This window comes from Megascapheus bottae, chromosome 14 (assembly GCF_031878675.1).
Source record: "Megascapheus bottae isolate mThoBot1 chromosome 14, mThoBot2.hap1, whole genome shotgun sequence".
Classification (NCBI taxonomy): Eukaryota; Metazoa; Chordata; class Mammalia; order Rodentia; family Geomyidae; genus Megascapheus; species Megascapheus bottae.
In genome coordinates this window covers 13,279,452-13,305,718 of record NC_143522.1, presented here as the reverse complement: position 1 = coordinate 13,305,718, position 26,267 = coordinate 13,279,452, and the positions used below count along the sequence as shown (strand labels likewise).

General features: G+C 41.7%; 1 protein-coding gene across 2 annotated transcripts in view; it reads right to left on the bottom strand.

The window, feature by feature from the left end:
* Ift43 (intraflagellar transport 43) overlaps positions 1–24,057 on the bottom strand; it is a 69,884-nt gene extending 45,827 nt beyond the window's left edge. The window contains exons 1-2 of one of the 2 annotated variants that reach the window (XM_090344542.1): positions 23,985–24,057; positions 22,500–22,592 (exon numbers count right to left, since the gene is read on the bottom strand). In XM_090344542.1, the coding sequence (XP_090200668.1) occupies positions 22,500–22,592; positions 23,985–24,038 (147 nt within the window). In that variant the 5' untranslated portion in view covers positions 24,039–24,057. Of the gene's footprint in view, positions 1–22,499; positions 22,593–23,602; positions 23,706–23,984 lie in introns of those variants that run through there. The other variant, XM_090344543.1, reaches the window with a different exon arrangement.
* Positions 24,058–26,267: the final 2,210 nt, after the last annotated feature.

The window sequence follows — 26,267 nt, the reverse complement described above, 5'->3', positions numbered from 1 at the left end:
ACCAGATCCGGTCAGAACCAATCAAATCCCCTGTCTCAAAGGTCTACACCTGAAGCACAGAGCAGATTTATTAGGCAATACTAAGCACTGGAACAAGAATTGAAATAACCTAAGACTCTCACAAGCCAAATCAGTGTATAGGCAGATCCAGGGACCCTGTCTTGAGCTCTTATTATGCATAAAGCACTGTGATGGGGAGACAACATCATAGGGAAAACTAACCCACTGAGCTTCCTTAAGGATGTTTTATAGCAGTTTGGCCTACTGCTGTCTTCTTTAGGCTGTGTATATTTCTTTACACAAGGACATAGTATCTAGTCATAATATAATAAAGACATAACCTGGTGACCATATGCTTTGTTCAGCAATATGGTTTCTTTTGTTTTGGTTTTAAATTTATGGAAAATTTTCCACATTAAAAATTCAGTTTCTAACTTTTCTCGAAAATGGAACTATCCAGTAACATTGAGCTGCATAAGAGCTGTCTGACCCCTGTGGAATAGACACATGCACTGCAGCTAGCCACAGTTCCCACCCTACCTTTCTGCTTTCTTCCTGCCAAAGTAAAAAGTCAAATGTCACTGTCACTACAGGGTGCAACTCCTGTGATAGAGTTCTCTCTTTGTCCCCATATCTTCCTAAAATGAACACAGAAGCTATATCAAGTGTTTTGAGAAAAATGGGAGAGCATACTTCTTGTGGCAGTGAGATCATTTCTTATATACATATTCAGTGTGCAAACAGAAAGCATGTCTGGCTTACCTCAGTTCTACTTCACTTATCAAAGCTAGCCTTGATGACAGGAGGTATGCAGAGACCCTGAACTAGACATGCAGAGCTGGAGCTATTGCTTTCTTCCCTTTATTTCAGGAGTTGGGAAGGACTGAAAGATACAAGTAAAATCATGATGCGACAACAGAGGGAGTGCCCCAGTCTGTTTGGGAGCTTGGCCAATCCTGTGTGATGCCAATAATCCACAGTGAGAAGGGAAGAAATCTGTGTTACCTAAAGCCTGTTTTCTGCTCTGTGGTATAGGTTACAGTGGAGATACGAAGAGCAAAAATTGTACTAGTACAGGATAGTGAAAAATTGTCCAGTATGGAAGAGTCTCTTAAGTGACATAAACTTCTTACATAATGCAGTTTGAGTAATCCCTAAAACTACAGCAAGATCAAATCAGTTACCCAATGGTTAAATGCTCAAAAAAGTGCCCAGCACATAGTTTCTACCTTCATCACCATAATAATCATTACTCATGTCAACATGTCCAGCAAAATATATAAGCATGCAGGGTAGGCTGGCTCACGCCTATAATCCTAGCTACTCAGGAGGATGAGATCTGAGGATCAAGGTTCAAAGCCAGGCCGGGCACAAAAGGACCTGAGACTCTTTATCTCCAATTAACCTCTAGAAACAAAACAAAACAAAACATGAAGTGGGGCTTGACTCAAGGGTAGTGCAGTAGCCTTGAGCTGAAGAGCTCATGGATAGCACCCAGGCTGAGTTCAAGCGCCTTGATCCAAAAAAAAAATTAGGGGGGAAAAAGGAATCCCACCAGCTTAGCTTGTTCTCCTGCCAGAGGGCATAATTAATAGAATTTTCTACTATTATAAACACGAAAATGATGGGCTTTCTTTTCCAATCACAAACTCCATGAAGTTATAGCTATAAGGGAGTGAATGAAAATATGAAGATCCTTTCCAACTGCAGGTAAAATAAAGCCACATTTCTGCTCATGCTCTCCCTGTTATAAAATGTTAATGGCAGCTACAAAACAAATCTCACTACATACAAGTCACTCCTCTAACATGCAGTCCCATTTAACAGTGAATTCTAAAAACAAATGTTTTCCTTATTAATGACTGAGGTCTTCAAGAACTGACATGCTCCAGGGAACAGGAGTGGTACAAAGAAATCTTCAGAGTAAATCAAGGACGAACTAAAGGAGTCCTCCTGCTTCCCACTCACTAGTTCTCAGAGGTGCAGGAGGCAGATGGGAGGCTAGGACAAACAAGTAGAACTTAGTTGTGCACAAAGTGAGAAATATGGACGGAGATTTTATTTTTGGAGGGAAGAGTCTTTCTTCACAGTCCCAAGAACTGGAAATGCTTCTGTAAACACCCCCTACCATGAGGAACAGGGGCATGGTATTCCAGGGTCCAGAGGTAGAGCTGGGGTGGAATCCCTCAGCCACAGGACAGCTCCACGTATTTCTGTAGTTCTCTGGTGGGTTTAGAGTGCTATTTCCTGCATAACACTTGTATAACATGGCAGAGGGCTAAACTGTACCAACCTGGGACATACTGAGGAGAGGTCCAGGAAGCTTTATTTATGGGAAAAGTGAGGCTTGTCCTGAATTAGATATGTAAAAGAACATTCCAGAAGCAACCAGATACCAAGGAGTAGTGAAGCCAGGAAGAACACAATACTATTCCTGGAGCATATGTTACCACTCTATTTTCATAATGGTCAGTGTCCCTGAGTAAAACCTTTGGGGTCTGAGCCCCTCTGCATCTGTCACTATGTAAGTAGAAGCTGATGTTCCCTCATCAAAACTCAGGGGTCTGAAATTAAGTAGAAACAAACTGTTTGAAATGGAAGCAGATGATTGGCTTTTAGTAATACAATTCAGAAAGCCTTGCATGTCTTTCTGCCTGGATAGTCAAGCTTGAGAATGCTGTTTTTAGGAACTCTGATGACATCTAGATTCCCAAAGGAGTTTCATGGGTCTCCCCCAAGGGCAGTCTGAAATGCAGAAAACACATCTAGGCCAGGACATAAATGTTGTTCATTGTAAGCTAGTTGCTACCACTGATGTGCTTTCCTTCCCCTGCTGACAGATCAGAAGCTGGGACTGCCCTTATCAGCTGAACTGTCAGAACTCCGGTTCCCAGCTAAGCAATGAAGAGCTGAAACCTTTTAGCCATGGGTTTTTCCATTTGGAAAAGAGATCCTTCCTTTACATGCCCATCATGTTTAAGTAAAAGAAAAAGACACAAATGCATGACTTATTTTTTTCCCCCTGAATTTCATGTGCCCAAGTTCTCCACAAAATGACTCACATTACACACTGAATGTATACAATTAAAGGTAAAGGAATATGCTCTTGATTCTTTTTTTTTTTTTTTTTTTTTTTTTGCCAGTCCTGGGCTTGAGCTCAGGGCCTGCACACTGTCCTTGGGTTTGCTCAAGGCTAGAGCTCTACCACTTGAGCCACAGCACCACTTCTGGCTTTTTTCTATGTGTGTGGTACCGGGGAATCGAACCTAGGTTTTTATGCATGCTGGGCAAGCACTCTACCACTAGGCCAAACTCCTGGCCCCACCTTGATTCATTTTTTTTTTTTAAATAACTTTCTTTTCTTTTTTTCTTTTTTTTTTTTGCCAGTCCTAGGCTTGGGTTCAGGGCTTGAGCACTGTCCTTGGATTTTCTCAAGGTTAGAGCTCTACCACTTGAGCCTTTGTACCACTTCTGGCTTTTTGCTATGTATGTGGTTCTGAGGAATCGAACCCAGGTCTTTGTGCATGCTAGGCAAGCATTCTACCACTAGGCCAAACTCCCGGCCCCCACCTTGATTCATTTTTAAAGCTAAACACTTAATCTTTTGGCAGGCTGTGGCAACTGAGACACTGTTTTCTTGGAACTCACCAACTTGAGAACCTCCTTGACCAGGCAATTGGAAAGTCATTATCAATCTGTTCCAGTGTGTACACTTTGTATATACCAATGTATATACTTTGGAAGTAATTAATTTGCTATTCCTGCTTTTTTTTGGGGGGGGAGATGGATTGGATTGGAGAGACAAACTAGAGCTTGAATGACCTTAAATCCCAGTAGAGAGGTTTGATCCTACAATTCACAAGCCCTAGCTTATGCTTCAAATTACTTAGCTTCTGAAATGCAGAAGCATGGCCTCAAGGACATCGGCTGGAAAACAACTTCTAATTTTGGCTGACTTTCTGCCAGGTAACATTACCCAAATCATTTTTTAAAAAGAAAAGTCTTAAAATATGTGATACCAAGAGGGACAGAAATAGAAGCTGTGATGGCAGCCCTCAGGCTGAGCATCCCTCTGTCCTCTCTTGAATACGGAGTCACATATTGAGTGTGGGAAATGAACGTGGTCTGCTGGGGCTGCCACCGATGGGCAGAGGGGGCAGGACCCTACATAGCTCCTGAAGAGAAGTAAAAATACACTCGCTCCAAAAATAAACGAGGGCAGGCATGACTGTAAGGGTTAGGAGCACGTGACTGAAGGCTACAGTCCTGAAATACCAGCTTGCTACAAAAAGGAGCCTTGTGAGAGGCAGAGAGCGGGAAATTCAGGAAATAGTCTCTTTATTTGGTCTCATCCGAATGGGCTAGGATTCAAAGAACTGGAATTACCATGTCAGAGGGAGACTCTGAGGCCAGACTTGTTTCTGATCTTTATATGGTTCCCCCAGATTCTTAAGATGCCGACACAGAAATATGTTGCAGTGCCAAAAAAGGAGCCTTCTGAGTTCAGGGACTTCTCATACACTCTCAGAAGTTCTGGAGAAACTCCACCCCCAATCCCATCCCACCCCTAAAGAAATCAATCAGGCCATTCTGAATCCAAGTAGCATCCTGTTGCCACACACACACACACACACACACACACACACAAACACACACACAAATTCCCAGCAAAAAAGATACTTACGTAAGCAGGATTCAGTGCAAATTTCACACCTTATCTACCTTTCAGGTCTTAGGGACCCTACAGTCTCCACACCTAACCTAAAACCACTAAAAGCCAACTTCCTGTCCTTTCTCCAGCAATTTAAAAGAAAACTGAAGACAGCTCTTCTTTATACAACTGATGAAAAGCAAGACACTTAGGAACATGCACACCACTGCAGGGATCCATCCCTCCATTCTGTCCTCCATGCTCCCATCCATCTCCTAAATCTCAGGTCCCACAACTAATTCATCATAAACCCAAGTTTTCGCCTAGTGAATTTAAGATCAAGGAAGATAATAGATCACATGACTTGTGTTTAACTTAGTAAATACAGTTCTCTCTGAGAACGAACAAGCAGAAGCGCATATAATACAAATTCTATTTTAAACCTAAGAAAAAATCTTGATCAATGGACACTAAAGCCAGGAGGTAAAAGACTGAAGGAAAGATGTGGATATTCTTACAGTTCCAAAGAACTGCCCAAGAGAATTTTCTTGACAATGGAACTATTTCTTGTTAACTTAGTTCAGATGGATGTGCTGCCACTTGAATGGCACAGAACCATACAGAAAAAAATGTTTTACTGGGACAGGAGTTTGGCCTAGTGGTAGAGTGCTTGCCTAGCATGCACAAAGACCTAAGTTCGATTCCTTGGTACCACATACACAGAAAAGCTGGAAGTGGTGCTGTGGCTCAAGTGGTAGAGTGCTATGCTAGCCTTAAGGATAGCTCAAGGACAGTGCTCAGGCCCTGAGTTCAGTCCCTAGGCCTGGCAAAAAAAAAAAAGTTTCACTGGAACCTAATTGGGACTTCAATATAATTTCCAGCTTACTAAAAATCAGGTGAGGGAGAAGAAAGGATCAGACGAATACAGAAAGTAAGAATCTTTATACAACAGTTGGCCCGAACTCTTTAAAAAAAAAAATCAATGCTTTTAAAGGAGAACAAAGGCAAGGTGAAGGACCATTCCAACTTAAAAGACCTTCATAGAGAGTAATGTAACAAAGTAGTTCTTGCTTGATTCTAAATTGAAAAACAATGTATTAAAAAAGCAATACTGGAGAATATGGAAGGAGTGACATTGATCAAGATGCATTGTACTTATCAATTATTGAATTGAAATCCCTTTGTACAACAACTTATTTAAAAAAAATTTTAAAGCAATTTTTAGCCAGGCATCAAGAGCTAATGCCTTTAATCCTAACTATTCAGGAGGATGAGAGCTAAGGACTGAGATTCAAAGCAGCTTCGGCAGCAATGTCCGTGAGACTCTTATCTCCAATTAACCTGCAAAATGCTAGATTAGAGGCATTCTGCAAGCAGTAGAGCTCACCAGGCCATGAGCAGGATTGGGGGAGCTGAGCAAGAGCATAGGTTCTGGAATTCAAACTCTAGTTATAAGACATGCACATGCACACATACACATGTGCACGCACATACATACATACATATACATATACACACACACACACAAACACACAAACGATTTTGGAGAAAATGAGAAAAATGAATATGAATGGGTGATAAATATGAGAGAATTATTGACACTATTAATTACACTATGGTTTCCTGGGAAAAGAGCCTTCTTCACATATACGCTAAAGTATTTAAAAAAACAGGTTATAATGTCTTTCATTTTAATAGAAATAATGCAACTAAATATTATGTATATACAGTCTACACAATACAGCATTATAATTTCAAATATAATTACCAAAATATGACAAAATGTTAGTAATAGATGAAACTCAGTGATGAGGTAATACATTAATCATTGTATAACTTCTACTTTTCAAGATGTTTCTAATTTTAATGAAAAGTTGGCCCAAACACTAATGAAATTACAGTATGAAGTTTAGACTAACCAAAGAGAAAAATTGAATGGTTGGTGTTAGGAAGAGTCCTCTTTATGAGGGATGTTCATGGGTTTATCTGCTCAAGGAAGAACTATGTTGAATAGGATCAGAGATAATCTCTATTTAATGGCCAGGAATTCCTTCCACTAAAAGCAGAGAACAATTATACCAAAAATATCATGTCTTGGGATCTCCACCATGACTGGAAGTGATGGAAAAAATGTGCTTTTATTGTTTTTGTGGTGCTCTGGATTGCTGGCCTCAAGCACACTAGGCAAATGCTATATACCTTGAGCTATACCTCCAGCTCTTTCACTTCAAATAGATGTAACTCTCCCTATCCTCACCATTCTGTGGCTGGTATTTTAACTGTGTCTATATGCATATATGAAATTAGGATATGGGGAGAATGTAGCTAAAAGAACACACACAAAAAAAATCTGCTTCTTTTCCTGGATTTATCACTCAAGTACCAAGATCTTGAGGTTTTTCTTCATAAGAGTAATTCCTCCCAGTTGGAAAATTTTGCAATCCTATGAATAGTAGCAGTTTGATTCTGTGAGAGACAGCAAGGGAGGAGTAGAAATGATAATAAGGAACATTTATCAATTTGAGTAGGTACAAAGTAGTTGGAAGCTGTATCAAGAAATGAGAAAACATTAAAAAAAAAAAGCATAAAGACTTGAACAATGGCACTAACCTGGGCATGGAGAAAGAATGAATCAACTAATTAATAACAATAATAATAATAGTGCTGTGAATATGGCTTAGTGGTACAGTGCTTTCTTAGCATGCATGAAGCCCTGGATTCAATTCCTCAGTACCATATCAACAGAAAAAGCCAGAAGTATCACTGTGGCTCAACCAGCAGTGCTAGCCTTGAGCAAAAAAAGCAGCTCAGGGAAAGTGCCCAGGCCTTGAGTTCAAGCCCCAGGAATGACAATAAGAAGAAGAAGAAGAAGAATAGCCAACATCTTCTGAGGGATTTCTGTACAACCCTCCAAAGCTTTAGGAGGGCTGTTTTGCTGAATCTCACGACTCAGTGAAGCATGCTCCACTATGTACCAAGTTCATAGATGAGGAAACAAAAATGAGAGGTTAGCATTCCCCAAATCATGTCATTCGTTAAGTCATGAAGCAAGGATTCAAATCCAAGTTGTCATTTCTGTAGAGCTTTGCACTAAGCCAGCTGATACAAGACTTCCTGGGAGCCACATACATGCCAGCCAGAATGAGCTTGGAAGGACACAGCAGCCAGCAAAAAGAGAGAATTGCACTGGAACCAAATGCTGAAGAATGAGTCTGGTACCATTCGTTTGATATTACAGAAAAAAAGTGGGAAGATTGAACTAAAGGACTAATTGCTTCATTTATTTTGGGGACAAAGTCAGATATACCTACTGACAACACAAATATGTTTAATCAGAAAAGGGCACCAGGAAGTTATGTGGATTAACCCCAACCCACTGGAGAGGCTTCTGCTGAAAAGGGGGTAAGTGTAGAAGCAAGATTAGAAAGTGAAGCCAAAAATAAACTGAAACAGCTTGAATACTGTGCCAAACTGTGTCAGGCTGAATGTAATATAAATCTTTTGCACTTGGAAAGTAGCTGGGTCTTTACTGCATGCCACAATAGAGTCTCCTCATACCAAGGAGTCATTTTGAAAAATGAGGGAATAAATGGAGAGGAAGAAGCTAGTTTACAAGAGACAATAAGAAGATCCTTTGTTTTTTGGTGAACTGAGGGTCATACGCTTGATTGGCAGATACTCTACCACTGAGCCATACCCAAACCTTTTTTGCACCAGTTATTTCTGAACTAAGACCTCACTCCCTGATCAGGTACACACCTAGCCCTTGATCCTTCTATTTTTTCATTTCCTGTTGTAGTTGGGATGACAGGTTCTCATTATCATGCTCACTTTATTTGATCAAGATGGAGTCTCATAGCCTTTTCTGCCTGAAACTGTAATCTTCCATATCTCAGCCTCCTACATAGCTAATATAAGGATGTAGGAGTGGGGGTAAGAAGGAAGAAGAGTGAAGAAAGAAAAATTTGGATTCAAATTCTGGAACTGCCATTTTCCAGCTAAATAGCTTTGAGCCAGCTACATATTCACTAAGCCTCCTTTCCTTTGTAAAATGAAATTAGTCATGAGTCCCTGGCAGATGGACCATAGGCCCAGGTGAGCACCCCTGGCATAGTCAGTCATGGTCATTATTATTTATTAGAAATCAATAATACATTGCAGACTCTGGAGAACAAGTCCTTCATGCCTAGGCATGGTTTTGATGGTTGTACACAGCAGGGCCTTTGCTTTGGGGCTGCCTTCCTTGCATCTATTTCACTCCAGAGATCTAGTTTTCATCTACTTTTCTTCTCCACGAGGAAGTCTTTAAAACTGTTCAAATGAGCCACGCGTGGTAGCTTACATCTGTAATCCTAGCTCCTCAGGAGGCTGAGATCTAAGGATCATGGTTCAAAGCCAGCCAAGCACTAAAGTCTGTGAGACTCTTATCCCCAATAAATCACCAGAAAACGGAAAGTGGTGTTGTGGTCCAGGGGGTAGGGTGGTAGCTTTGAGCTAAAGAGCCCAAGGACAGCATCTAGGCCCAAAGTTCAAGTCCTGAGACCAACCAAAAAAAAAAAAAAAACTTCAGATAAAGAGGTGGAAACCACAGCTCTGCTGGTCATTGACACACACATAAATATGACACTTAGGACAGCCAGTGTGTGGCAAACACTCTCAGCAGTATCATATTTCCCCAAATAGGCACACACACCTTATAATAAAAAGACCAAAATCCCATAGCTCAACAATCATTACACTGAGCACTTAAAGTCACTCACAAGATAGAGCTGCCAGTTGTTTCTAAAGAGGCTGAACTAGAGAGAATAGTCCGTCCTCAATCCTGAAAATTATGCTTAGAACTCACCCTGGATTTTCCCACGTTGGATGGCACTCTTTCAAGTTTATTTGTGTCCCCTAGATACATTTAAATTAACTCTAAATCAATTCCTCCTCCTCCTCCTCTTCCTTCTTGGTATATACCTTCCAGACACTGACAAAGCCATGCTCCATTCTCCTATACTTTTTACCACTCAGCCAACATAAACATTCTTTTCAACTTTCATCATAAATGAAAACCTATACATATCTGTCATTCTCTTCCCTCCCCTCCATTTGTTAAAATCAATCCAGCATGTGTGCAGCCAGAAATGCACATGATGTTGAGGGGGTAAATTCCCAACACTCAAAGAAGCAGCCTCGCTTGGCACCTATGACTTCATGACTTTGTGTAAGCACAGTCTAGACTTGCTACCTCAACCAAATCCAGAGTGGAATAACTTGGAGTGAGGGGAGGGCAGAAGAAGCAAGCTGCAACCTTTAAGAAACCTGATCTCTCATGAGACTCCTCAAGGGTGATGATGGAAAAGTGGTGGGAGCTTGAAAGAGAGCTATTAATCCTTGGGTTGTCAGTCCCATCATGAGAGGAAGCCCAGCCCCCTTCCTAACGTTGTGTCACACTGTGGTGAAGTCAGGGACATCACAGGTAACACACTGTAGTTCTTTATCCTGCTTCAGTTGTGAGCTCAAGGAGAAAATACTGTAAACACAGACCCAAGTCATGACTGTCAAATAGCCCCATTGCATATCATTTCAAAATGGCTCCAGTGAGACTAAAAAAAAATTTTTTAACTTATAGAACTTTCTCTCAAACTTCTGATTTTCATGGATAATCAATATTTCAAACAACAATATTTTGTTTAGGAATTAGGATGTGGTTGATAGTACCAGGTTGATAATTTTGCTTATCTTTTTTTAGCTACCATTCCTTCTCAAAATCATATCACTAAAGAATGGACCTGCCTAATCTCTTCAAATTATGAAGGATATAAAGGCCATAAGGAATGGGCATTTAAATTTAATAAACTTAATCTATGAAAAACTTATATTAAATCTTTCCTCATTTTGGTAAAAAAAAAAAAAAAAGAAAAAAATATTCTCAGCTACCAGGGTTAAAATACACCGTAGTCTCTTTTCCGGCACTGAAATCCTTTATCAATAACTGCATTACATACAAAGATAAGGAGACTTTGTATACATGTAATGCTCCATTAAAAGCTCAGAAGGGGGCCGGGAGTTTGGCCTAGTGATAGAGTGCTTGCCTAGCATGCACGAAGACCCGTGTTCGATTCCTCGGTACCCCACATACATAGCAAAAAGCCGGAAGTGGTGCTGAGGCTCAAGTGGTAGAGTGCTAGCCTTGGAAAGTCCAAGGACAGTGCTCAGGCCCTGAGCTCAAGTCCAGAACTGGCAAAAAAAAAAAAAAAAAAAAAAAAACTCAGAAGGACCATGCCTTAGGAAAGAAGACCATGACCCAAAAGAATGAGATTTGCTCTAGGACTAAGGCAAAACAAAAACAGACCCAACCTAACAAAGCCTAAAACCAAGCCTGCAAAAGCTCAAGTGATCTACTACAAACAATTTACCTGCTAAAACTCAATGCTTTGGAAAAAGATAACCAAATCCAAGTTTTCTTAAGATATCAACCATGATGTCTTACAAAAATTTTTAGACATGTGAAACAAAGTAAATTGTGACTCATAGTCAAAAGAACAGTAGATTTAAAAACTAACTTTAAGATGACCCAAATGATTCAATTAACAAAGACTTTAAACAAGTTACAACAGATGTATACAAAGATTGAAAGGAAAAGATAATCATAATGAATAAACAAATAAGGAACCAAGGTAAGACTAGAAGCAAAATATGAAAAATAAGAGGAAAAGAGAAATTTAGAATTTAAATATAATATCTGAAATGAAAATTTCAACTAATGAGTTTAATAATAGGATAGAGCTAGCAGAAGAAATAATCTGTGAACTTAAAGACAGATCAGCAAAAAAGAACAGGATTGGTAGTGTGGCTCAGGTGGTAAAGTGCTTGCCTACCGAGTACAATACCCTGAGTTCAAGTCCCAGTATCATAAAAAAAGAAAAGAAAGGAGGGGAGGCTGAAATGTAGCTCAATGGCTAAGCACTTTCCTAGTGCAACATTCTGGGTTTGATCCCCAGTACCAAAAAAGACAAAAATAATAATAATAATTATACACACACACAGGTTTTTTTTAAGACAAAACTGGAAAACAAAAGACAAACCTGTGACACAATGAGAAGTCTAACATTCATGAAATTCAAGGTCTAGAACCTCCAATTGGAGAGTGAAAATGGAACACAAAACAAAGAATTTATGTATATGCCAGTCCTGGGATTTGAACTCAGGGCGTTGGCATTGTTCCTGAGCTTTTTTTTCCCTCAAGGCTAGTGTTCTGCCATTCTGAGTAATTCACTCGATATAAAGGTTTCAAGAACTTTCCTGCCAGAGTTGGCTTTGAACTGCAGTCCTCACATCTCAGCCTCCCAAGTATAGGATTATAGAAATAAGCCACTGACACACAGTTGTATTATGGGGTTTATAATGTAAGTAGTTTTAAAATATGACATCAATAATATAAAACATTTTATATACAGTGCTAGAATATGAAGTAACTGATAATAAAGGCTCATACTCTTTTTTTTTTTTGGCCAGTCCTAGGGCTTCAACTGAGGGCCTGGGCACTGTCCCTGAGCTTTTATGCTCTCGGCTAAGTGCTCTATCACTTTGAACCACAGCTTCATTTCTAACTTTTTGGAAGTTACGTGGAGATAAAAGTCTCACAGAGTTCCTTACCCAGGCTGACTTTGAACTACAATCTTCAGATCTCACCCTCCTGAAAGCTAGGATTACAGGTGTGAGCCATGGGTGCCCAACTAAGAATCATACTTTCAATCCCTGGAACAACCACTACAAAAATCATATAAAAAAAGCTATACTCTAAAAGCCACTGGAAGATAGGACATAAAAGAAAATGTCTAAATGCAGCGACATATTCAATTATTACTGGGTGCAAATATGTAACCCAAAATGTTTTAATGACATTCAACCTTAGTGAGCCTCTCCTCTGTAGAGTATCACTAAAAGAGTATTTGAATAAGTTTCCTACTTCTCGGTAATTGACATTCACAATGATTCCTGAGAAGTAGCGGAATGATAGTCAAATAATAAGCAATGATACAGCCTAGCTAGTGATTTCAATGAGGGTTTATAAATTCACAATCTCATGATTCCTAAGTGGACTGGGCATTTTCCATTGATAGCCTATTCTCTCTAGCCCCTCCCCTCTCTTAATATCTGGCTTTCTCTCAGGACTCTCATTTCCTGCAACTCTGTCAAGTACAGCCTGATCATTCTATAAAACCTCACAAATTGGCTGAGAGTTTGGCCTGCTGGTACAGTGATTGCCTAGCATGCAAGAAGACCCAGGTTCGATTCCTCAGAACCACATACATAGAAAAATGCCATAAGTGGTGCTAAGGCTTAAGTGGTAGAACTCTAGCCTTGAGAAAGTCCAAGGACAGTGCTCAGGCCCTGAGCTCAAGCCCAGGACTGCCAAAAGAAAAAAAAACACCAAAACTCACAAATCGAGGTTCCCAAGAGAATGCTCCTTCCTGCCTGAATCCCTCAAGTTCCTCTAGACCATGACTCTTCCAATGGTCACATGCTATTTCTCCTGAAACACTATCACTTAGTCACACCAGTTCTTCTCTTCTTCATCCCTGTCACTAACAATTAGCCAAGCACACACTGATGAAAAATTTGGGCATTCGGTTCTCTTTCTACTATGAGTGTCCCAATTCAGAGCAAATGTTCACAGGAACAATTCAACTCATGTTTTAACCTCATGGTTTCCTGATCCTTTAAATACCAATGACTTTACTAGTTTTTCAAATGCCATTTGTAACCTGGAACTGCTCCATCATTGAAATACTTAGTATAAACTGTGATGCCAATGACAATTTAAAAAAAAAAAAGCCGGGAGTTTAACCTAGTGGTAGAGTGCTTGCCTAGCATGCACAAAGACCCAGGTTCGATTCCTCGGTACTACATACATAGAAAAAAATCCAGAAATGGTACTGTGACTCTAGCCTTAAGAAAGCCCAAGGACAGTGCTCACACCCTGAGTTCAAACCTCGGGACTGACAAAAAAAAAAATGTATTTAAGCACAATAGAAGAAAATTTTTAAGTTTAATAACAATGTGAATTTTTTTCTTATCTCTTCTTTTTTGTGTGTGACAGTCCTGGGGCTTGAACTCAGGACCTAAGCACTGTCCCTAAGCTTTTGCTCAAAGTTAGCACTCTTAATACTTGAGCCACAGCTCTACTTCCAGCTTTTTCTGAGTAGCTTATTGGAATAAGAATCTTGTGAGTTTTTCTGCACAGGCTGGTTTGGAATCACAATCTTCAGATCTTAGACTTCTGAGTAGCTAGGATTATAAGCCACCAGCACCCAGCTAATAATGTGAATTTTTAAGTTTATAATGTATGTGAACTGTATGTAAATACCCAACACTAAAAAATGGTGTGAGAAAGCCTGAAGTTTGTGAATACTGACTCAATGCAAGCCACATCATCTTCCAACTAGTCAATAACAGCAGAAACGCACTGGCAAATGGCATAGGAAGGGGAAACAAAAACAGGTCTCAAGTGGGACAATGAATTCCACATCTAAATGTTTCTCTGCCCTAAGATCAGTTTGTTTTATGAAACGTGAGTATCTCTGTATCTTGAACAGAATTACAAATTTAAGATTCAATTGATACCATGCTTTAATTCTCATGTGATACACAGAAGTAACAATAAGAACTAGCATATACCAGGCACAACCCAAAGAGCTTTCAACATTTGTTTATTTAATTCTACAACAACCCTATGAAATGAGAACTACTATTACTTTGGTTTAGCAGGTGAGGACACAGACTTAAGAGTAGTTTCATTACTGCCAGAAATATATCCAGTAACTGGCAAAGCTGAGATTAGAGACAAAAATGATGATCTGAGAAGTCCTCAGATTACAACAGCTACTTCACTGTGCTCTGAACTAAGTTCTTGATAGGTATTTCTAACATAAATCTCTCCGAGAAGGTGAAGGGACTCTCAACGTGCTCTGTTAATAGATCACCCACCACAGGGCTTGGAGAAAGCCAGAAAGATGGCATACATTGTCCTGCGGCATTCAAAGAGTCTGGACCACAGCTAATCCTGGAGGAGCTTCTTGAGATGCTCTGCCCTGACATGACATTTCCTCCCACACAGTGGCCAGTCCCAAAGATGGGTCAGTGATAATCACTAACCCACCTCAAGGGACAGTTCAAAACTAAAACATATAAGGCATGACATAAATATGAAGTGTGGAAAACACATTCCTAATGAACAGCTCCAAACCAAACTCCCCACATCCCTCTTCAGCAACATTATTGAAGCACCATTCAATCTAGCTGGGTGGAGAGGGACTACGAAAAAGGCTGAAAAATGTGACCAATCAAGAGAGTTATTTTTGTGAGAAAGAAGAAAATGTCACCAAAAAGGGTCAGCAGATAACCCTATTGGGCTGAAAATAACTGCCCGACTGGCAGACCAGCGAGGGAAAGGCAGGGGGTGAGGGACGCAATGCAAGGCGCTGAGGGAGCTCCGGCTCAGGGAAGCTGCCCAGGATGAGGAAACTGGCCTAATTTGGGAACATGAGTCCAGCAGCATTTCTCAGATTCCTGCAAGAGATTCTGGCGAACTTTCAGCTCTGTGTCCTCGGAGGAACACCGAGGCCATGGGGGAAGAAAAGGAACAGCTGTGACTCAAACACTGCTCTTGACAATTGGACGAATAAGGGCGACCAAGTGAGAATTCAATCCCGCTGCAACAGAGTCCAAGAGGATCACCCAGAGTCTCTTTGTCCCCTCCTTTCTCCATGATGGTCTGGGCATTTACTTGTCAAGTAGGAGAGGTCAGGTAGCAGGGTAGTGGTTAAGCACCTGGTTAGAATCAGAGATCAGCTGAGTGACTAAACAAGTTATCCAAGGCCTCAAACTCCCAATGGCTTCACAGGTAAAATGAGACGATAATATATCTACTTCAAGAGCCACTATATGGCTTAACTAGGATGCTGCAACCCATTAACAGGCAGCAACTGCTACGGTATAGGCTAGGATTATTAGTTATGACAAAAAAAAATCTAAGCCGGATGCAGTGGCTCATGCCTGTAATCCTAGCTACTCAGGAGGCTAAGATCTGAGGATCAAGATTCAAAGCCAGCCTGGGCACTAAAGAACGTGAAACTCTTATCTCCAATTAACCACTAGAAAACTGGAAATGGGGCTGTGGCTCAAAGGGTAGAGTGGTAGCCTTGAGATGAAGAGCCCAGAGTTCAAGCCCCATGACTCCCTCCCACCCCGGCCAAAAACAATCTACAAAATAAAAGCTAACATTAAAAGTGGAATTGTAGCGTAAGTGGTAGACCACCATCCTTGGGTGAAAAAGCCAAGTACAAAGTCACAAAATTGTCACAAAATAAATAAAGATTTATTTATTCATTTTCCAGTCCTGGGGCTTGAACTCAGGGCCTGGGCACTGTCCCTGAGCTTCTTTTGTTCAAGGCTACTTGAGCCATAGTAGTACCACTTCCAGTTTTTTCTGTTTATGTGATACTGAGGAATGGAACTCAGGGCTTCACGCATACTAGGCAAGCACTCTACCACAAGTCACATTCCCAGCTCCATAAAAGTGGTTTATAACCAATGAGAAATGCTCATCCATAGATCAGGCCAAAAATTTGCCTAAACTCAGTGTAATATGTCATTATGGATAAAAGGTATTTGGCCAGGGGGGAGAGGGGGGCCTAGAGGTAGAGTGCTTGCTATCATGCACGAAGACCCAGTTTTGATTCCTTAGTATCATACACATAGAAAAAGCTGGAAGTGGTACTATGGCTCAAGTAGTAGAGCTCTAGCCTTGAGAACGCCCAAGGACAGTGCTCAGGCCCAGGACTGGACAAAAAAGTAATAATAAAAAAAAGTATTTGGGTTCTTTCTCACAGGAATTATATATATAAAAGCAGAATCATTTTTAATCAATAGAATCTCTGCTTACGTAGAGAAACCCAGCATACTCAGAACTGCTTGCCTTGGAGAAAGTTATATATTGCAGACATGTAGACATATTACAGAACTACCTTCCAGCAAAGTTCCCGAAACTTCAATTATTGTCTATTTAAACTGCTACTTTAACTATGTGACCCTCTCAACTTCCCCAACACAGGTAGTCATAGTTTTCTTAGTGCTCACCATTTCCTGGGGAGAATCAGGTAATAGCTACTGTGCTGAGTTCTCTATATGCATTGCACAAATTGATCTTCACAACCACCCTGAAGAGGCTAACTCTGATCTAGTCAGTCAGTAAATGACACAAAAAGCTCATTTTCCTGGTAACTTAACTAGTAAAATTACGCAGTTGGGTTCTTGGAAATTTAAAGAATGTCTAAGCAAATCAAGAGCTCTTTCTCTTCTCTCATAGCAGGTGAAAAATCTGGACTGAGTCACAGGTATAGCACCAAGCCCTGACATGGTTATAGAAATAACCACAAGAAGAAGACCTGTGAGACTGGTCACAGGGCAATTCACCCAGGTCTCCTGTACCTACCCCAGGAGACTTGAAATTTAGAAGACTAGAGACAAATTTTTTAAATAAGCAATTCAAAATACTTCTTTTCCTCTTCTTACTCAACTGGATGGGGAAAAAAATCTTTGTATAAATTCTAGATATAAAAAAAATATCAGACAGGTGCTAGTGGCTCATGCCTGTAATCCTAACTACTCAGGAGCCTGAGATCTGAGGATTGCAGTTCAAAGCCAGCCTGGGCACAGAAGCCTGTGAGATTCTTATTTCCTATTAACCACTGGAAAACTAAAAGTGGTTCTGTGGCTCAAATGGTAGAGCATTAGCCCTGAGCTAAAGAGCTCAGGGACAGAGCCCAGGCCCAGAGTTCAAGCACCACCAAAAAAAAAAACGTCAGTTTTGAATTGCCTATTCAACAGTTATTCCCCCTCATCAAGACAGTCTACTCTAGTTATGGTAGAGCAATGTGTCAGGTAATAACTGCACTTGGAGTGGTGGCTATGAGACCCAAATCTGTCCTGGCTCAAAGGTCAAGGCAGTTGTAACCAGACACCTATTTAGTGAAGCCTCTGGCTACTGTTTTCCTGACAAGGGGCATATTTAATTGGTATGTACCCTGAACTTTTCAACTCTCTTCCTTTCTAAGCCCTGGACAATTACCAATCATCTTGCAGCCATGAATAAAATAATCATAAGCTCTAAATGACAGAGCTAGAAGCTAGAAGGAACTAGGATAACAAGGCATCCTGCAGTGACTACACATTCTGCTGTATACATTTCTTGCTATGTGAGGAAAAAAGTCACTTCCATTTCAGTACAGTACTGGCGATGAATTTCTGATGTATGGAACCAGACAACTCCAGTAGATACTGGAAAATAGATCCATTCTAAGAGAGCAGTTTTAAACTGAAGGGGAAATAGGAGCTAGGTAGATCAAATAAACCAATGGGACCAGGGATATTATCAAGAAGGACATGGTGCTGAGGCAGGAGGATCACAAATTAGAGGCCAACTTGGGTAATATCTTGCTCAAAATAGCTTGTGTTTTAAAAAGGGCTGGAATTAAACTGGTTCTGGTGGCTTATGCCTGTAATACTAGCTATTCAGAAGGCTGAAATTTGAGGATTGCTATTCAAAGCCAGTCTAGAACAGAAAAGTCTGTGAGATTTTCATCTCCAATTAACCATCTAAAAGCCAGAAGTGGAGCTCTGGCCTTGAGGGGGGAAAAAAAGCATTAGGGACAGCTTCCAGGTCTTGAGTTCAAAACCCAGGACTGGGCAAAAAAAAAAGGGGGATGCTAGTAGTGTAGTTCCATTTTAAAGCATTTGCCCAACACCTAATCAATACCACCAGCAAATTCTAACCAAGTGTCACCACAAAGGAATGCCAGCCCATCCTTCCTGATGGATGAGAACTTCTGATTTTCATAAAAACATGCAAATCTGAATGACTGTGTGAACTTTCCAATTTTTGAAGGTTAACTAAACTTTAAACTCAGCACAAATCAAACATGTATGACTGAAGGCTAACTTCAGCCTAAAAGCTTTCAAGCTTAATAGTTAATTGAGAAAACTAGTAACTTAAAGATATGTGATATTGTTATCCTTATTTTACCATTGAGGTCATAGAGGCACAGGGACTGATTAACTTGCTCAATTATCAGTATAATGGGTGCACAGCCTGGCTGTCAGCCCAGGCCTGCATGACCCTAAGGCCTGTCTGGTACACTCTTCATCAAGAATGCCAACTGCAGCAAGAAAGCTTGAAATTCTGCTCCTAAAGGCTCGCTAATCTACAGGATAAATGAGTAGCAACCCTCAGTATAAAGAGCAAAGCACTCTCCAAAGACTCATCCATGCACTAATTTATTGAATGGATGAATGCTTGTCATGGCTCCTCTGTTTATTAAAGTTAAACACACATTTCATTCAATCACATCAATCTAGTGGGTAGTTTTCATTACTTGACAGATAATGAAATTAGTGGACTTTAGATTTAGACAATTAGCAGAGCCTTGATCTTTTGATGCCAAGCCCTATATTCCCTCTGCTTCTTCACCACAGCTCCCAAATCCACTATCTCAACTTCAAACACCCGTAGAAAATAATTTCTACTTCACTCTAAAACTCTAACGTAACTGCATTTAGACATTCACGTGTTCAAGTATATCTTCACAGAGAATAAAGTCAGCAAGAGGACAAAAATAAATATATTAAATAATATACTCAGAGGTGGAATGTAAATGGGCACACACACAACTCTTAGGATCTAATTTTAGAAATAAACAGTCAAAGTCATACACAGCCAAGTGAGCATCTGGCCCTGTGGGAAGCTGCCCACATTGCTTCAAACCTCAATTAACTCAGGAAGGAAAGGCTGCCCTGGAATCCCAAAAGGCATTTTGCTTTTTCTAGGGGCATCAGCCAGATAAGGAACAGAATGACTTTTCATCGTGTTCTTCTAGAAAAGTAGTAAGGCTCAGAGTCTCGAAAAGAAAAATAAGCTGGTCTTCCTGAAACCTTGCAAGGTCTATCCCAGTCTGTAAGAAGAACTGAATTCTTACCTGGGAAACCAGGGAAGGGAATGGCAGGTGAATAAGGTTCACTGAACGCATTTCTACGGCTTCCTTGGTATGAGGGTCACCTAAGGCCTCAAGAGCTATGAAATCATTCCTGGACATCCTGGCTCATCCCAAGCTCACTCACCTACCCATTAAGCTCCCTCCTTCACAATTAAGTGAAATTTTAATTAGTCTCCTGGTTGCCAATGACCACAGGAATGTAAACTCCATTCTGGGCCAGGATCTTGTCTCTTTTGATCATTGAATTCTACTCCTGGCTATTTGGCTCACAATAGGCTATATTATTTGTGAATAAATGAATGAAGGATAGAATGAATGGATGAGTGCCATAACAGATTCTCCTAGATTCCTATGGAACAAAATGAAATGCTTCCAGCAGCCTAGTCATTTACTTCTCTTCCCTCTCTCTTGCATTTGGAGATGTTTCCTCACTGTGTAGGTCAAGCTGAGCTTCGACTCAATCTTCCTGCTTCATTCTCCCAAGTATCTGTCAGCTTTTTACTCATTATTTCAGAGATGGAATCTAGCAGACTTTTCCACCCAGGTTGGCCTTAAACCGCCATTCTCTGGATATCAGTCTCTTAAGTAGCCAAGATTACAGACTTGAGTCATTCTCTCTTTAAAGACATATACTACTGAAGCTAAAATTCCCCTCAGATCTGGAGTGGTGTCTGGTATAACTGCTTTTGGTCCCTTCATACTTTGTGATATCATTTCCCTTCCCCAGAACTGTGCCACTCATAACTCACTATCTGCCCAACTCCTGCCCATCCTGTAATATTCTTACTCAACTTTGAGCATGTAGCATATATGCTGGGCACTTTGCATATACTCTTGGCAGTTGCAAGTACACATCTATGCCAGGGACTGTCCCAGGTACTATGATGAACAAGGGCACAGAGCAGTAAGATATACCCTACGCATTTCAGAAAATCACATAAGGCGAGTGGACATGAAAACAACTGAAAGACAATATAGTGTAAAAAGAACTATAACAACCCTGTGGCCAAAACTAGATCATTTGATAACTTAATTTTCATAATGAGTGATAATCTACAAAAATGTGTTGCTCTCATCTAACACTTTATGCTGCTAAGACTAAGAGTAGAGTTCAGGGTAGAGTGCTTGCCTATCATGTGCAAGAGCTAGGGTTCTATCCCCAGCACCACACACACACACAGCACAAGCTGAGCACCGGTGGCTTATACCTATAATCTTAGCTATTCAAGAGGCCGAGATGTGAGGATCTCTCCTGCTGGGGCAGGAAACTATTCAGAAAAGTGCGGTGACTCCAAGTGGTACTGTAGAGCACCAGCCTTGAGGCTCAGGGACAGAACCCAGGCCCTGAGTTTAAGCCCCAGGATTGGCCAAAAAAAAAAAGGAACAAAACAAATGGCAATGACAATTACAAACCCAGCATTAACCAGCTTTGTTAAGTAGTGGTTGTCCCTCTAGAAGAGGCAACATGTTTCTAGTACCTCCACTACAACACAGCCCCTAGAGTCACAAGGCCAAGGGCTGGTCGCCAGTGTTGGGCAGGCTGGCATAGTTATTACACAGTAAATGGAAAAAGGGAAGAAAGATAAATTGGCAGAGCCCTATGAAAAGCTTACTTGCTATGACAAGTGAAGAGTATTCCTACATACTTGATACACATCTGTGTCACACACCCAACATGCTCATGGACCTGGTTTCATGGGGCAGGCTTCCAGCCTTGAATCCCCTCATATGTTGGAAACAAACTATGTGCCAGTGAGTTAGACAGCCCAGAAGCCAAGTTTCCTATTATCTAGGGACGACTCACTGTCATGTGGATCAGACAGACCTGGAAGAAGACAATGAGTTTATAATGGAACCAGTCCTGAGGAAGAGACAGGAGGGAGCCCTAAGTCAGCCAGCAGAAGTCAGGGAGAACTAACAGAAGCGGTGGCCTTCAAGCTGACTCCTGAAAGACAGACTTTTCAAAGTCAGAAGAAAGTCAAAAGAAGCTGTGAGTAAAAGAGTGCAATGGTAATAATACTGCTCATCTGTCTCATCCCTCCTTCTCAAGAAGCTGGATGACTCTTCCCATAACTCCTGGCCACTAGGAAGTTTCCAGAGAAGCAGGGCCAGTAAACAAGCCCTTTCTGCAAACCACAGAAAACACAGGTTCCTGCTGAAAGCAAACATATAATCCAACCCGATCACCTGCATGCCTTCCTGGCATTTATTCAACAGAAATTAAAGCCTGAATTTTTACTGTGTTTTGAAACTTTCCAGACCCTTGCTGCAGCTAGAATTAAAAAGTTCTACACCAAGAATATGGTATAGAAACTAGTGTGTCCTAAGGGGAGGAAAAAGTTATTCCTCTCTGATTTCCTGCTAATTGGACAAATGTCAAGGAAGAGAATTCCAAAACCAAGATAAGAGTAAAGGCTGTGGGGCCAGGAGTTTGGCCTAGTGGTTAAAGTGCATGCCTAGCATGCATGAAGACCCGGGTTCAATTCCTTGGTACCACATACATAGAAAAAAGCCGGAAGTGGTGCTGAGGCTCAAGTGGTAGAGCTCTAGCCTTGAGAAAGTCCAAGGACAGTGCTCAGGCCCTGAGCTCAAGCCCGGGACTGGCAAAAAAAAAAAAAAAGAGTAAAGGCTGTGTGCAAGGGAAGTATGGAAGACCAAATCTTTGTTCATTTACAAATCACTTATTCTTAAAGAGCATTTCTGCACTGGTTGGTTGCTTTTATACTGGGGATTAAACTCCCAGCTACAAGTACTTTCCTCTTGAGCCATATATCTACTTTGGTTTTTTTTTTTTTTTCAGCACTCACCTCTCCAGTCAGAGTTAATGAAGAATTCTTGTTACTGAAATAGTCCTCAGCCTGGGCTGGCTCTTGTTGGGCCCGGCGACCCATCTTGGCGCCCTGTTAATAAAGACAGAAGGGTAAAGCTGATGCTGATCAAATGTCATTTAAGCCACTATGAGGATGGCAATTCTGGGAAGGTAAGCCAGGTCCAGGTTTAGGATGCCATGATGGAGAATGGTATTTGAATAATTTGGATACATTCATAGAAAATGTTCCAACGCCTTAAAAACCAGGCACCTGAGATTAATTCTATTAACTAGAAATGGGCTCATGACAATGAGCTTTACTTTTTAACAACTCATAGGAAAGCCAAAAGCAAAGTTATTTTTCTACTTAAGAATGAAGTTAAGCAGGGCACCAGTGGCTCAACCCATCATCCTAGCAACTCAGGAGGCTGAAATCACAGTTTGAAGCCAGCCAGGGTAGGGAGGTCCATGAAAATCTTATCTCCAATAAACCATTCAGAAGAAACCAAAGTGGTACTGTGACTCAAGTAATAGAGCACTAGTCTTGAGCACTGAGAGGTTAGGGGACAGAGCTCAGGTCTTAAGTACAAGGCCCAGTTACTGGAAAAGAAAAATTATAGAGGCCTGACAGGAGTTGTGATGGAGGAAGGAAAATACTGAATTCAGGTGTGGAATTAAGTTCTATTATTCACTGGCTATCCTGGAGTCAATCACAGCTCTTGAATGCAACAACAGCTAAGCTCATCTGGTAACTTCACACACATCTGGCATTGTATCAAGCGCTTTCCATGTATGCATCTTCATTCCAAGGAAAGAAAGGCTCGGGGACATTATGCGGGTATTTTTTTCTTCTTCTAAGCTTTGTTACAGTTCTAAACTCCATCTGACTTCTAATCTGTCTTCTACATTATAAATCATTCTAAGTCTTGTCTTGATGATTTCCAACCGTGAAAGTGAGGCGACCCCCCCCCTCCTCAGTAGGCGTGTGGGTATTGCAGGGAAGATGTCCCCCCCCACCCCCCGCCAGGCTCCTCGCAGTGACAACAAGGCTGGCAGCTCTGACAGGCACTTCTGGAATGAGAGCGCAGGCCCACGAGGCACCTAGGGTGGGGAGCCAGCCGAGGAGCCCGGATCCGGCAGTTACTCGGGAGGTCCGCACTTGGGGCTCCAGGCTTGGAGATCTGCCATGGTCCCCAACGCAGGCGGGGACACGGGGCCCGTTTTCGACTTTGAGGGTTTTAAAGAAAGCAAACCGCGCGGGCGGCGGGCGGCGGGCGGCGGGCGGCGGGCGGCGGGCGGCGGGCGAGCCTCTGGGGCCTCGAGGGCGGAGCGAGCGGCCGCCGGGGCCAGGCCGCAGCCGGGCGCTGTTTGGCCGCCGGCCCCGCCGCCCGGCGCGGAGGAGCCTCGGGAGAGCCCGGTCGGCGAGGCCGCTTCTCCCCCACCCGCCTACTCCGGGCCCCCCAGTCCCCCGATCCGTCCTCACGGAGAACGCCGAGTCGCGGCGCAGATCCTCGCCCAGATCCAGCAAGTCTTCCATCCCGGCGGCCTCTGACGTCACTTCCTGGAAACCCGGCGTCCGCGCCGGTTCCTGGCGACGCCCCGCCCCTCCGGCCCCACCGTGCCGGGACCCGCCGCGTCGCCGGCCCTCCAAGTTCAAAACGCGTCTTTTCTAAACTATCTTGCTTGGCTGCCACACGATTTTTTAAAATTAAAAAAAAAAAACCCAGGGCCGGGAGTTTGGCCTAGTGGTTAAAGTGCTTGCCTAGCATGCATGAAGACCCGGGTTCGATTCCTCGGTACCACATACATAGAAAAAAGAAGAAGAAAAAAAAAAAAAAAACAGCCAGAAGTGGTGCTAAGGCTCAAGTGGAAGACCTCTAGCCTTGAGAAAGCCCAAGGACAGTGCTCAGGCCGTGAGCTCAAGCCCAGGACTGGCAAAAAAAAAAAAAAAAAAACCATATCAAAGCCCACTAAGGCTGACGCTCCTGTGAGACGGTGGGAAAAAGTGAAGCCTTAGGGATCTTGTGCATTTTTACCTCCGCTTAAATACACGGTACGTGCAAAGCGCTGCTGATCATGGTACCAATGACACCAGCTCTTCTCCTTTGGATAGCTGTTTGCAATATGCTGGGGTCTTCACAGTGACTAGGTCAGGTGAGGACACAACCTTCATGGAGACCAAGATGAGCTGCATTGTTTCCAGTTGGCAGATTCGGCAGACATGCAATATATTCTATTTCTGCCTTTTTGAAGTTTATTGGGAGGCTGAATCAAAACATCTCATACCTGAGTAACAGTCACAACTTTCAAAAATATAAATATATGTGGGTATGGTTACGTATACCTGTAGTCCAAGTTGTCAGTCTGGGCAACATAATGAGACGCTACCTTAAAAAAAAAGAAGACGAAAATTCTAGCTACACACACATGAACATTTGACCGTATTTAATTTGAACAACCTCACAAAGAGAATAGCAATAACATCTCTCCTCAACATTAGAACACACCGAGTCACTTGAGATTGCTTTATGAAAACAACTTGCATGCTAAGTGCCAGAAAAACTGCTGCTAGTCATTATTGAAGTATTTTTCTCTAGCTCATACTAATGGGTGTCAACCATTCTCTTACACCAACAGAGGGAAAGGGGCTACACACTATCCTTGTGAGAGTCATGTTCAAATTTCATTGACTCTTACCATATGAGGTCCCTAAGTCCAGGCTCTGGTTACTGTGACTCACCAAAGATGGGCTCATGACCTTGAAAACAAACAATATCTCCAATGTCATGCTGAGGGGAAGGCCTAGGTAGTCACAGGTTAAAAGCAAGGATTGGGAATGGTAATAGTACACTTAAAACAGAGTGGCAAACATTTCTTACGTACCCAGTAAGTTATTCAAGCCAATCATTTGCTCCATGTGTTTCCTTGGCAGAGCTCTGTGCTCCTGTGCCTAGGGAGGAGGTACTGGCCTGAGAATCACTAGTGCTGACTTCCCATTCTAGTTCTGCTAACAAGTCCCTGTGCAAACACAGCAGAGCCATGCTGGATCTATAATTGTCCTTAGAGATTGCCTCTAAGATCTCTTGCTCATGAACTCTGCTTCTCAGAGAGGATTCTATTAGACTACACAATCTGAAGAAAGATTTATTGCCCCAAACCTGAGAGACTATAACAGGGGCTTGCAAACCTTCCTGATCACCTGAGTCACAGGAGAGTTGTGTTTGGAAATGCAGATGTTAGGATCCCAGCTTTAGAAACTCTGATTTAGTACAAGTGTAGCTTCTATACTGCAGAAAGGGATAATTTCTATAATGTTTGCACACTCATTTTATTAAATGTTAGTCCAAAGATTGCCATAGTTTCTCAGATCACTATTTTAAATCACAACACTCCCCTTCTTGCTTTACTTTTCACTGTCCCCCCTCCTTGCTTTAATTTTTACTGTGTCATTTGCCTTTTATCATATACATAATTTATGTATTCATATCATTTATTGCCTTCTTTTCTAAATTTTTGCTCCCTGAGAGGGAAGGTTTTGTTTTGTTCATAGAACTTAGAATATGCCAGACATATAACAAATATTAAAACTGTTTCTCAGATAGAAGCAGTATAATACAGGGGTTAAGTGCATAAACTCTGGCAATGGATTTCCTGTGCCTAAACCCCATTGTTGACACCTACTAGCTATGTGACCTTAGACAAATTGTGTGTCCTCACCAGTCCTGGGGCTTGAACTCAGGGCCTAGGCCCTGTCCCTGAGCTTTTT